The sequence below is a fragment of the Athene noctua genome, chromosome 4 (assembly GCF_965140245.1).
Source record: "Athene noctua chromosome 4, bAthNoc1.hap1.1, whole genome shotgun sequence".
NCBI classification, from domain to species: Eukaryota; Metazoa; Chordata; class Aves; order Strigiformes; family Strigidae; genus Athene; species Athene noctua.
In genome coordinates, this window is record NC_134040.1 from 44893055 (window position 1) to 44905407 (window position 12353).

General features: G+C 38.1%; 1 protein-coding gene across 2 annotated transcripts in view; it reads right to left on the reverse strand.

The window, feature by feature from the left end:
- AFG2A (AFG2 AAA ATPase homolog A) overlaps positions 1 to 12353 on the reverse strand; it is a 207055-nt gene that overhangs the window by 138138 nt on the left and 56564 nt on the right. For both annotated transcript variants that reach the window (XR_012633565.1, XM_074905127.1), the window contains one exon: positions 5489 to 5615. Coding sequence is in view for 1 of the 2 variants with exons in the window: in XM_074905127.1 (XP_074761228.1) it covers positions 5489 to 5615 (127 nt within the window). In the remaining variant the exon portion in view is untranslated. The remainder of the gene's footprint in view (positions 1 to 5488; positions 5616 to 12353) is intronic.

Consider the following 12353-nt stretch of genomic DNA (forward strand, 5'->3'; position numbering starts at 1 on the left):
GGCAAGGAGTGGTGGAATGGTTTGTTGAGAAGACAGCGCCAGGCACTTCTCTGAGGTACGCAGCAGGCACAAGTTGCAGCAAGCTCGACTGTTAGACATAAGGAAGAAAATCTTCCCAGTGAAGGTGTCAAACAGCACAGCAGTTGCCCAGAGGCTGGGAAATCTCCATCCCTGGAGATACTAAAAACTCTCCTGGACCAGCCTTGAGCAACCTCACCTAACACTGAAGTTGGCCCTGCTCAAGCAGGAGGCTGGACCAGAAGAACCTCTGGGGTCCCTTCCAACCTAGAGTATTTTATGATCTTTGATCAAATGGGAGGGCAGAGGTGTGTCACAGAGGGAAACAGCACATGACTAATGGAATATGTGGCTTGTAACCCTACAGTCCTACACTATATTTGGGAAAAACTTAAATCCTACCAAGTCAAAGCTGTAACAGAGGAAGAACCTTTAATAAGATGTATCTGGCCAAAATGGAAATCACCAGAAGGTGAATAAGTAATACAGAAAATATATTACGTGGTAGTGAGTTAAGTTTATGCCATTAAGTTATTACATTGTAGTGAGTTAAGTTTATGCCATTGCATCTGACTGCTAAATATGTTGTAGCATCACCTGCTTTATAACAGCACATACACATTTCCAGACAACAATGAATAAATATGCAAGATTCTTTCCTGTTCCTTTTAACTTGTAAAACTGAAAACCTAAATATTTGAATTTCTTCCATAAGCCTTCAGAAAGACAGAACTTTGATGTTTTTAAAGAGGAAAGGTTGCTTACTTTTACTGCAGGCAAGAAATTATAATTTCTTTACTGATTCTGCCAAATGGCTCTACCATGCATTTTTTGTTTTCATCAAAACAAGACACTTTAAATTAAGGTTGTCCCATAACTACACAGTAATCAACATTTTGAGAGTCAGATCAACTTGATGAACCTCTATTTGACTTCTCTGCCCAGAAGACTCCTCCAAATCCAAATGAACCATGGGGGAAGGGAGTTTTATTCCCTTTCCTCATGCTTGGCAGTTGCTAGGAAGAACACAGGCTGCAGTTTAGGGTTTTTTCTGTTTATGTAAGCAGAACCGACAACTCAGTAGTATCCACATTTTCTTTGAATAAGCTGGATTGAAATCCAGTGGTTAATACACTGCAGCCAAATGAACTTAACTAAGGAAGAGCAAAACTTGCAGGTGAAGGAAGAGGAGATCGAAGCAGAAAAAGGTGAAGAGGAAGGCTAGGAAGCAGGAAGTTTTTAAAAAGCAAAATAAATATGCAAAAGGAGGTAGAAAAAATCCTCTGCACTGGCACAATACACAGAACACGTGCTCTTATACCAACACACAAGATGCTTCGAAACTGGGAGCCAAGACATCCTGTACTCACAAAGCCTTCGTAAAGATTCAGCTCTTCAGTATTCAACCTACCAGGATACTGTCTGGTTTAAGCTACACTGAAGCCCACTAACGTGGACAAAATCCAGACCATCATCAATCTAAGGACAATGGGCAATGTTGACAGCACAGCATCTCATTAATCTTCATTTGTCCTGTCACATCCTGTCATTCTTATGCAAATAGCATATTTGAGGATACATCTTTTCCGCACCCCACGATAAGGAGAAGTGAAGCTGTCAGGAGCACCAGGATGTCATCCTATACCACAGGCCATCACTTCACTCAGCACCTCGTGTTTTACATCACAGCTAATGTGTTTGACATTCAAATTTGACCCAGCAGGAGGTAAAACTATCTGATGCCACAGCAACATGCATCTTGCTTCCTGTGCTAAAACATTCACCAAGATCCCTGGGGATCTGACAGTCTCTTTTCCTCTGCTGTACCCTTGCTAATGGAGATTGAAACACTGCTTAAGAGGAAGAAAGGTATCTGCATGGGCAGGTAAGGATAGCAGTTCAACCCTCTCACCCAAGATATAAACCCAGTACTAAAAGGCTAGGAAAACAGGTTCCACTGAAAAAAAAAAAAAAAAAAAAAAAGGAGGACACACAAATCTTCATGAGTTGGTCTAGGTTTTCTTCCATGGAAATCTGTCAGACTACACCTGAAAATATGTCTACATAAAAGTCTGAATAAAGCATTTAATTTCAAGCTAAGCAAATTACACACAGTATTAAAAATATTTTATGCGACGTTTGTGGGGATGACAGTGATCTCTCTTGTTAGGCCAACTGATACATGGGAAAATACAGACTTTGAATCATAAGCAGCTCCATAAAGTTATTGCTAAATATTTTAGGTATGAAAAATCACTCCTGATTAAGTCACCCAAACCAAAAAGCCTTTTCCCAATTATTATTCATCAATTTTACTTATAGAATGAAGAATAAAAGGGAAGATTTTACTATTATTACTGACTCAGAATGTTTTGTTTCTGTATCACTTTCAAAGAATGTTCAGAACATCTTGTTCCAGAGTATTTCCCTTCCAAGAGAAACCACTTTCTGCAATATACATGGCTGAAAACAGTACATGCCATTTTTGTTTTCTTATGAAAAACAGAAACTATCCCAAAGTATTTCCAGCATCCCTTGAATGGGATGCAAAGTAGCTAAGTGCTACAAACATGGGACACAACTTAAGGTTGGAATAATATTTCAATACAATCATGACATCTTAGAGAAATTATCTTATTAATAGACATTTGTAACAAGCCAAAGCAAGTTTACCATTAAACATAACTTTATAAAGTCTGACTCAAAATCTATTCAGTAACCAAAAGCAACATACTGCAGTGTTTGCAGGGATGATGAAGTCTACGCTAGGCTCAGGGGAATACCCTTTACATTTGATATTCCCATGTGCTGTTTTCAAATTACAAAAGATTAATCATCACATATTTGTCAGTTAAGAAGCAGCCACATAAATGAAGACGCTGAAATGGATTGTTACCAAATTGTAAGCATATAATATGAAGCTTACAAAGCATGCATTCCTCAAGCATTTCTTGGTTTGAAAAGCTAAGAGACAGTCACAAAAAGCATACCATATGTCTTCCCAGGCCCTGTAAGTAGAGAACACAGACTGCCTTGTGCCTTTATACCATATGTAAAGCTCATGCGTTAAAAACTACTGGATAGTCATCAGACGCCTATGAAAACAGGACACTCATTTATTCTAAGATGTAACTGAACTGATATTTCCATATAAAATACTAAATTGATTTAACAAAATGTTACATTTTTAAAGAGATCACCGATCACAAAGTAAACTAAAAGCCTATACCAAAAGATTCCCCATTAAGTAAAGTTCATAGTACAAACACATTCTGGTGTCAGTCTTCTTTCTTCCAGGGAAAAAAAAAAAAAGGGTGCAACTCATGCACTGCAAATATTGCACAGACCCAGAAGATGGTGGCCTGGTATAGCTTGTCTGGTCTGGATGAAGCATAATGTGAGCAATACCAAACCAAATGTGATTTTGAATCTGGTCTGGATGAAGCATAATGTGAGCAATACCAAACCAAATGTGATTTTGAATCTGGTCTGGATGAAGCATAATGTGAGCAATACCAAACCAAATCACAGTTTAAAATCCCCATTCCTCCAGACTGGTGAAATTTTGCTCTTGTATTCTGTAAGTGAATGCTTTCTACAAAGTTACCAGAACTCTCTATTTTTTCCATTATATCTTGGTAAAAATAGTTTTAAATGAAACTCTAAAATATCCATTCATGGTTTCTTGCTAATAAAACTCATATAATCACAGCTTGCTACTATGGAGACATTGTCTCATGTAAGTTTTTCATTTTCTTTACATTTAGAGTCAAGACTATCAGCTTTACTTGGGAAAAGAATACATAAGATATGTTGTCACCTAAACACAATTTCGCTGTTCATTCTTAAAAGTTCACCACCTCCCTAAAATTCAGATGCACAATAGATGTCAAATTCTTACCCATTGTAATAAAATGAAAATGTTCAGTCCCAGGCTAAGAGGTCTGGATTTGCATCAATGACATAGGTACAATTGGCATATACCTAGTAACTTACGTTCTATCGAAAAGTTCTTGGTATAGTGGGGTGGTACCCTTAACACATGGTAGTACATGTCCCAATATTGCCAAGACTTCAAATAAATACTGTCCCAGCATGCCAATATTTCAAATAAAAACTAAAATATAAGAAAACAGCATTCACTGTGGTCCCAAGAGAAATCCAGCAAAAGGGAGAATGATAAAGAACTGAATTCCCAGGTGGTGATGGAGATAACACAGTTCAGTGTCAAACTGACTCAGAAGTAATTTTTTTCAAATTCATCTTACTCTGACCCCAAAGAATAGTTACCAAAGAAAACTGAAATCAATTTGACAAAAGTGGAATCTTGAAAATTTCTATTTTGCACAGGCATATTTTTCACTAATGAGTTTTATCATCTTTAACTAAAAAACTGCTTGCTAGCTCTGCTTTGCCATGGCAGCCACACAGATAGTGTGTAAGCAAGTTCTAAGTAAGTCTTTGTCAGGACACCATCAGCTGTGTGGTTTCCTTCAGTTCAAAAGGGAAGAGGCTTTGTTCTGGAGCCAATACAAGGTTTTTTCCACAAAACTTCATGTGTATATAAACCTTACTTTAAAAGTGCATGCTTCATATGTATTTTATGCCGGAATGCTCCAAGACAAACCGAAAAGACTATTCCAGAAACAGTTTAAAATAGGATAATTTGTTAACATTAAAAATAGCTAAGAAACCCTAGAAAAGATCAGAAAAAATAAATTTAATTAACTTGTCATCAAATTCATGAATGTTGTAAAGGTGAAAAGTTGTGGAATAAAGAACCCTACCAATGCTACAAAATTTATCTTAAAGGAAATCACTTCAGACTGGTCCATTTACTGCACTTAGCTGTGAGAAGACACAGAAGTGGTAGATGGTTTTAAAGTGGATTTTCTAGAGGGCTGCTGGGTTGGTTTTGTGTTCGGAGGTTTTCTGCAGTCAGTGTTACAACCCTCCTGTTTTTACAAACTTGAAATGTTCTTGTCGCTCCAGCAGAGCTGCCACAGGATCTAAGGAAAAATTGCACTGTTTACACTTGGAAACCTTATTGCTGGCAGCAGGCTAATGGCACCGAGGAGATATTTAATCTTTTGAAAGGAAGTAACTAATGAAACCAACAAACTCCAGCAAACTCCTGCATAAACAAACACAACAGAAGCAAAAACCACAGAAGCAGTTTGACAGAAATGCTGTTGCACAAGTTCAGTGAGCTTGATTTAAGGAAAATTTCTTCTAGGAAATTGATACTTAAGGCTATCTCAAAACATTTTGTTTCTGTTAAAAATTCTGTAGAGGGATTAAAAAAACCAAGGGACATAATCCTTTCCTTTGCCTTGTCTTCATTTTCAAACTTCTAGTCTTAATCATTAAATTGATAAGACAACAGTTTGGAGAGTAAAAGAGAATGGAATTGTACCAAAATCTGGTCGTCTCAGGAGAACAGGATATATGACAGTGCATCTATTCATACCTTGTCTATCATGTCCGGTCTGTTTGTAGCTGCCAAAATTGTCACGTCCTTCAGCTGTTCTATCCCATCCATTTCCGTTAACAACTGAGCCAAGACACGGTCTGCTACATTTCCAGCACCTGAAGAGCTGATTTAAAAAAAAAAAAAAAAGAAAGAAAGGTCACAGCATTAGCTTTCCCTTCCTAGAAAACTGGAGAGAGGAAAGAATATACTGTTCTTTTCAATGTACAAGGAACCATCTTTTTATCTTAATTCTTTCTATTTTCACCTTCAATCCCTAAAACAGTATCAGTCATATGAAGTGAGTAAAAGCAAATCAGAGAATTAGTCCTTCAAGGTTTCTTGGTATTCAGTAAAGCAACTGAGGTTTTTTTACTTACTACCCAGCTATGTAGGTTGTAAAGAATTTAACACAGTGTGGATGTCTGGAATAAACATTTTTATGATAACTGACTTCACGCAAGTGTCTTTACTAGTCAGACAAACTTCCGTTTTTAGCACCATCCAAGTGAGTGCTTACACCACTCTATGCAGTATAAAAAATTAGGTAGTTATGTATTTTGCATAGTTGCTCTACATTTTTGTTTTCCCCATCAAATGAGAATAAATTGAGTGTTGACCAACTGCCTCATAATAACATTGTCAGCCCTTTAACTCAGCTAATATTCCAGATACCAGGAAAAAACCCCAAGACTGAGAAACATAAAACTCCAGTTTTGAAATCACCGATATGTGAAAAGCCTAAACAGACAAGGCATAAACTATTCGAGGCACCTATTTCTTTTTAGTTTGGAATTAACTCTGGTAACCTTGAAGTTTATGGAAAATTTGCTCACATTACTTAACTACGTGTAACAAAAAGCATTATAGAAAGAACCTATTGTAATATTTTTAAAAGCTTGTAATATTTTAAAAAGAATAACCAAATAATGTACCACCTTCTTCCTAGACAATTCTTTGACAAATAAACGTGTGTGTGTACGTATGTATGGTTGTGCGCATATATTCACAGATGTAACAAAGAATGCAGAAAAGGAAGATACGGCATAAATCAAGAGACCAAGCACATATGTTGTGATAAATAATACATCTCATGAACAGTTGTGTTCTTTTTAACATCCTAATTCTATACAAAGAGGCTTCATTTCTGAAACATTATATAAAACAGGCGACTGCACACCATATAATTTTTTAGTTTTGAAAGAATACTGGACCTAGGAGATATGAGGACCATACACAAATAACTGCATACACTCATACGTTGGCAGACGCACTACACAAATGATGTATATGTGTTCCTTGTAGCATCCAGCTCTGTATAAATACAGGGGGGCCAGGGTGAGCACAGGCAGCAGCTTGTCCCAGAAGTTCCCTCTGCTGAGCTGGGACAGAGAAGCTGAAGATGCTGGGGAAGGCAGTTGGGAATTGCCAGACAGCACTGAAAATGTGGGCTTTATTGGCCTTTGCCAGAAGCCAGGAGCCCTATTCTTGGCACGTGCCAAAAGCCTTGCTGGTTTTGACACAAGGTTCCCTTGCGGATGGCATGCACAAACTTACCGCTTCTTCCACCCAGGGGACTGCTCTTCCAGGGTTATTCCCCCCTCCATTACACAGGGGAAGGTTTCATTGCTCTACCTTTAAACAGGTCCTTTTCAATACAATTTAAAAAAATTACTCTCTCCAATTCTTCTGGATCCCTCTAACTTCACACTAAGAAGTAAAAAGAAGTTTGATACTTAAAATGAGGCTGGGCTTCTTCCTGTAATGTACATTTTCCTACTGTCACCCCAAATCTACATAAGATAAAAATAATTTTTTAATCTCAATTTTTTTTCAGAGTCCTTTTCCAAAAGTACTCTTAAATGTTTATACAGATATACAGGCACCTACACATACAAACCCAGTACAATTATCCTGCTGAACACTAGTTTCCAAGAAGAAATACTAGATTTTAAAGTAGAAGCACTCCAATTACTTCCAACAGCTAAAAAATACACACATATAGTTGCATAGTTATTATGCACATATATTGCTGCAGCACTGCCATCCACCACCAGCACACCTGCAACCAAAGTGCTTCCTAAATGTCCCAGAGCCAAAGCAACAATAATGACTCCATCACTGCTCTACAGTTCACCTCCAAATAAATTCTCTAACTTTCCTATTCTACAACTGGTTCTGTAATTTTCCTGGGAAAAACAGTTAACTTATCAGACCTAGTCTGGAAAATATCTTTGAGGAGCTATAATAAACGCTGGCTAACAGAATATTTAGGTTGCTAAGAAATATTAGAGAAGGGACTTGGGTTAGCTAGTCGTCAGTTTTTCAGTTTGCTGGAGCCACATTAGAAATTCCCCAGTGACATTAGAGCATTTCTAATATACCCATGGGTCAAGGTCCTACTGACTTATAGAGGGCTGAACATGATAAAACACTTCAGGTGTTGGACAAGGATAGTAAATGCTTTTCGAAGGACACAGAGCTTAAAGGAAATTAAAATCAACTTTGTAACATAAGCTAGTCTCAGTAGGGATTCAGGCCTCCCATCTTGCAGAAGTTTCATATTTACTTGACTCTATACCCCATAGACTGCACACAAGAAAAAGCTAAGCAGAGGAAAAAAATAATTGTAAATCTGAGACCAAAATGTTAATATTCTATGAGATGATCTGAAGCTAGAAGTCTTTGGGGGAGATGCTAAACTTTTTTTTTTTTTTTAAAGTAGTGACAAAATATTTGGTTGTAAAGAGGGGTGGCTAGAAAGAATATTACATCTTTCCCCAATATAAACATTTCTCTTACAAGCTTCAGACTGGAAAAAAAAAAAAAAAGAACTGTTTACTCTAAAGACCCCCACTGTTACAGGGGAATGTACATTGCAAAGACTTTCATGCAATTAGGGCATAATCAGAAAATTGCAATTAAGCAATCACTGATGGCATAATACTGCTCAAACAACAAAGGGGGGGTACCAGTGCATTATTAGGGGCATTATTATTATTATCTGCTAAAAGTGGAGTAAAAAAAATTTAAAACCATGCATGCAAAAACTAAAAAAAACCCAAAACAGTATCAAATGAAGATGTGTCTGGGATCTATGACACCAAGAATTTCCAATTTCAGTGCTTTTATTTACATAGTTCACCAAGCTGTCATACGATGCACCATTTTTAGCACAGAGTCTAGAGCAAATTAGCTTTTGGCTTAACAGGACACTCTATAAAAATCACAGGCAGGCACAGGTTTACAGTGAGAGATCTCTTTACCAGCTGTTCAGAGCTGCACTGGAGCTGCACCACGCACTCAGAGAGTTCTAGTGCTGCCCAAGCTGTTAATCTGAAGGGTGACGCTCAAGTATGCGTTTTTCCATTTTCCCATGATTTCCCAGCAAGGGTTTCAAATTAACACAGGCAACGTTCATTAAGGCTGCCCGGACTTTTGACGCAAACAGCAGCCAGAGAAACAAGTTATGATTAACCCTCCAGTCCATGGAGGCACTGCCAAAACCAACTTCCAGCCAAGGGGCTGTCTTTGTGTGTGTCTCCCCCCCGCCACCTGACCTCCACACGTTGATGTCATCATCACAACTGCATGGAAATAGTCCTCAAAAGGCACGTCCTGGTACAAACTAATTTCCTGTCAACACACCGCCTGCAAATCCAGGCAGTCAGAAATAAGCCCCTCACATAATCCATGCAGGGCCATGTGTGCACGGATGCGCGTATGCAAGAGCCATGCCCTAACCAGAAATACCTTGAACTTCAAAATAAAAAAATGTGTGAGCAAAGAGGAGTCTGGCTGCTCCACAAGGGCCTGAGAATTTCAAGTAATCTCTTGTGTTGCCCTAATGAAATACATCAGCCTGTAGGTTATGTGTTATTTTAATCTTTTTGCCAACCCCTCTTTCATTAAAATCCTCAATGAAGTAGTTTTAAAGGCAAAAAATTTCTTTGCTTACTAGTTTATTACATCAGTTAGAGCCAGATATCCTCCCCTCTGTGGTATTTCAGCTAATCCTGCAAGTGTCCCAGCAGTCTCAGACCAAGCACACATGTGCTCCAGCACAGACACTTCACTTGGACCATCACAGCAGCTTTCTGAATGGCAAAAGCCTGCCAGGTAAGACTATCTGTGTATTGAAACAGACTACTGAATATGAAAACCAAAACCAACCAATTTTATTTTAGCTAAAGGCACTTCCATTACACATTTTGACAGAATAACGCATACATTCTACAGTGTACCAAAACGTCACAATTAAGCTGAATTAATTCTGGTCTTGTCTGATGGAACTGAGAGATCGCAAACCCCAGTCCCAAATTCAGTATAGAAGGTGAGGGCTCTCACAGCACCTTTTCTTTTTCTTATGTTCTTTCACCTTATCCAATGACCATTCTAATGGGTGTCAGTGAGCGTGGACATTTCCCCTTGAACATCTTAAGCCACTCTCATACTTCTTCCTGGGGATATGAAAGCAACTGCAGCCTGATTCTGTCATTGCATCAAGGAGTACATACAGTTCACTAGCTTAGATAGTTCTTCAAGCCAACGAGACTTTTCTCCCAGACATAACCAGGTGTATGAAGTCACCAGATTTAAATCTGTTACACTTTCTGCTATGGGCATTTTTTTGACAGCAACTGACTTCTTGTTTTGTACATTTTTATTTATTTAACTTCCTTTTCTTCTTCTCCCCCTCTCTTATCTAACAGATTTTTTTAATATTTAAAAACTCAAAACAGTCTAAGAATGCAATCATCACTGTTTCACCTCAGATGAAACTTAGTAAGCATCACCACTGTGAGCCAATGCAAATGTACACTTGCATCACCTGACAACCCAGAACACTTCCAAAGCCAATGGAATGAATGTTTTTTCAGAACACCAGATGCCATTTTCATTGGAAAATGTTTTTAAATCTCAGTTACCATTTAAATCCTGTAAAAACTCGCCATCCCACCACTGATTTCAGTGGCATTGAAGCCTGTCTCAACACCTTCGCTTCAGAACCAAGACCTTAATTTAGTTATGCTGCTAAACTGTAGACATGGAAATGTAGGAAATATTCACACAACAACATTCTGAGCACTCTTAAATTCACAGCAACTGTGAAGTTACAACACCAGAAAGAAGTCTGGAAGGGCCCCTCTCCTAAGAAGCCCCATTTCTGCACAGATGACCCTACCTCAGGCAGATCTGTAAGGTCAAAGAGGCAGACCTCAGGAGAAGTATCCAGGATAAATTACTGCAGAGGGATTAATCTCCACACAGCTGAAATCTATAATACAGGTTTTGTGAGAATGGAGTACAGCCCACCTTCTTTCCCAAAACGTCCTACCAGGCAAGATTTACATACAGATAAAAGCTGTCTATTATTTTCCTCTAACAAAAGAATTGCAATCATAATCAAAATTTACAGATTTTAAAAATACTTGTGAACATGATATAATCTCAAATAATTCTTTTACTGGAATCTCTGGAAATAATTTCATACCAAAACAAACATAAAACTCATTGACATGACAAATTGGTTGGTATCAAAAAATTAATATAAGTTGAAATAGACCTTTCTGGCAGGACTCTCTGCTTCTTCACAAACTACTGAGGTAAAAGGTTCCTGAAATACCAAAGCCCCCTGCCAGCACACTCCCACGCAAGAGTCGCCTCGCTCACACAGTCTGAAGGATTTTTATTGAGTCTGACATTTCTGTCAGAGCTTTGCAGGGGTAACCTGTCAGCAAGGAGCACCTGCCAAGTCCGTCTTTTCAGTCCAACTGCCGTGATCGTAATTAACTGTCACACTGTTTTATTTCCTTCCCTCACAAACTCTGGTGAAATATAGCTTTGGCAGTTCAAGGTTTTCCACAGCATTAGGAAAAAAAAAAATCTAAAAATCTACTCTGATAGCATTACCAGAAAAATAATAATTGCAGCATCTTTCCAGATACCAAATTTCACTCAAAAATTCTATCAGTGGGGCAATTTGTCCAGCAGAATGGACACTGGCATGCCAGTTAGAAAAAGCAGGGCTCTTCCTCACAGATATACCTTGCTGAAATATTAATTCAGTCAGAACAGTCTTATATGTACAGATAGCAGAGCAGGCCCTTATGTTAGCTTTGAGCTTTGGTTCCCTTGAATGCTACTGGGGCTTCAAAACTTTACTAAATTTACCAGGATTAGAGACATGCATGTTTACATAAGCAGCACAGTATCGCTATTTTTTCCCTATAGAAGTTTTCCCTCTGCCCCTCAAAATCACACCACCTTTTACATCACATACTTAGTTCTGCTTACAAGAACAGTACCTGTTTCAAGCTGCAAAACTGTCATCCACAATTACTAATTGATTCTTCTATGTACATACACTCAACAAAAGAGGTATTTCATAAAACAAAAAGGCAAAGCAAACATACCTAGGCCTAAGTGATCGTTATTAAAACACTGGGCCAAATTCACTCCGGGCACATGTATGGTACAACTTCAATACATATTATTAATTGAGACCACAACAAATACTACAGGCTTGGATGTTACAATATTAAAAAGTCTAGGCGAGATATACAGTGTGCAAATCTTGTAAGTTATCAGTTAAATATTTTGGCTATTCATTTTAAAAAAAAAAAAAAAAACAACAAACCATCTTCAGTGCTAACATAAGACACCTTCCCCATAGCAGGAAATTTTCCTGTCTGTGTCATCAGAAAAACTCTGAAAGAAGATAATCCTAAACCCTTCTCTCAGTCAGCACCCTACAACTAGATGCTGTCATATTCTGTGCACACTTGTATCAGCTATTACCTACTATATTGTTTCACATCTTGCCTGTTTCCTCAAGAGCAAAATTCAAGTACTACAGAAGGGA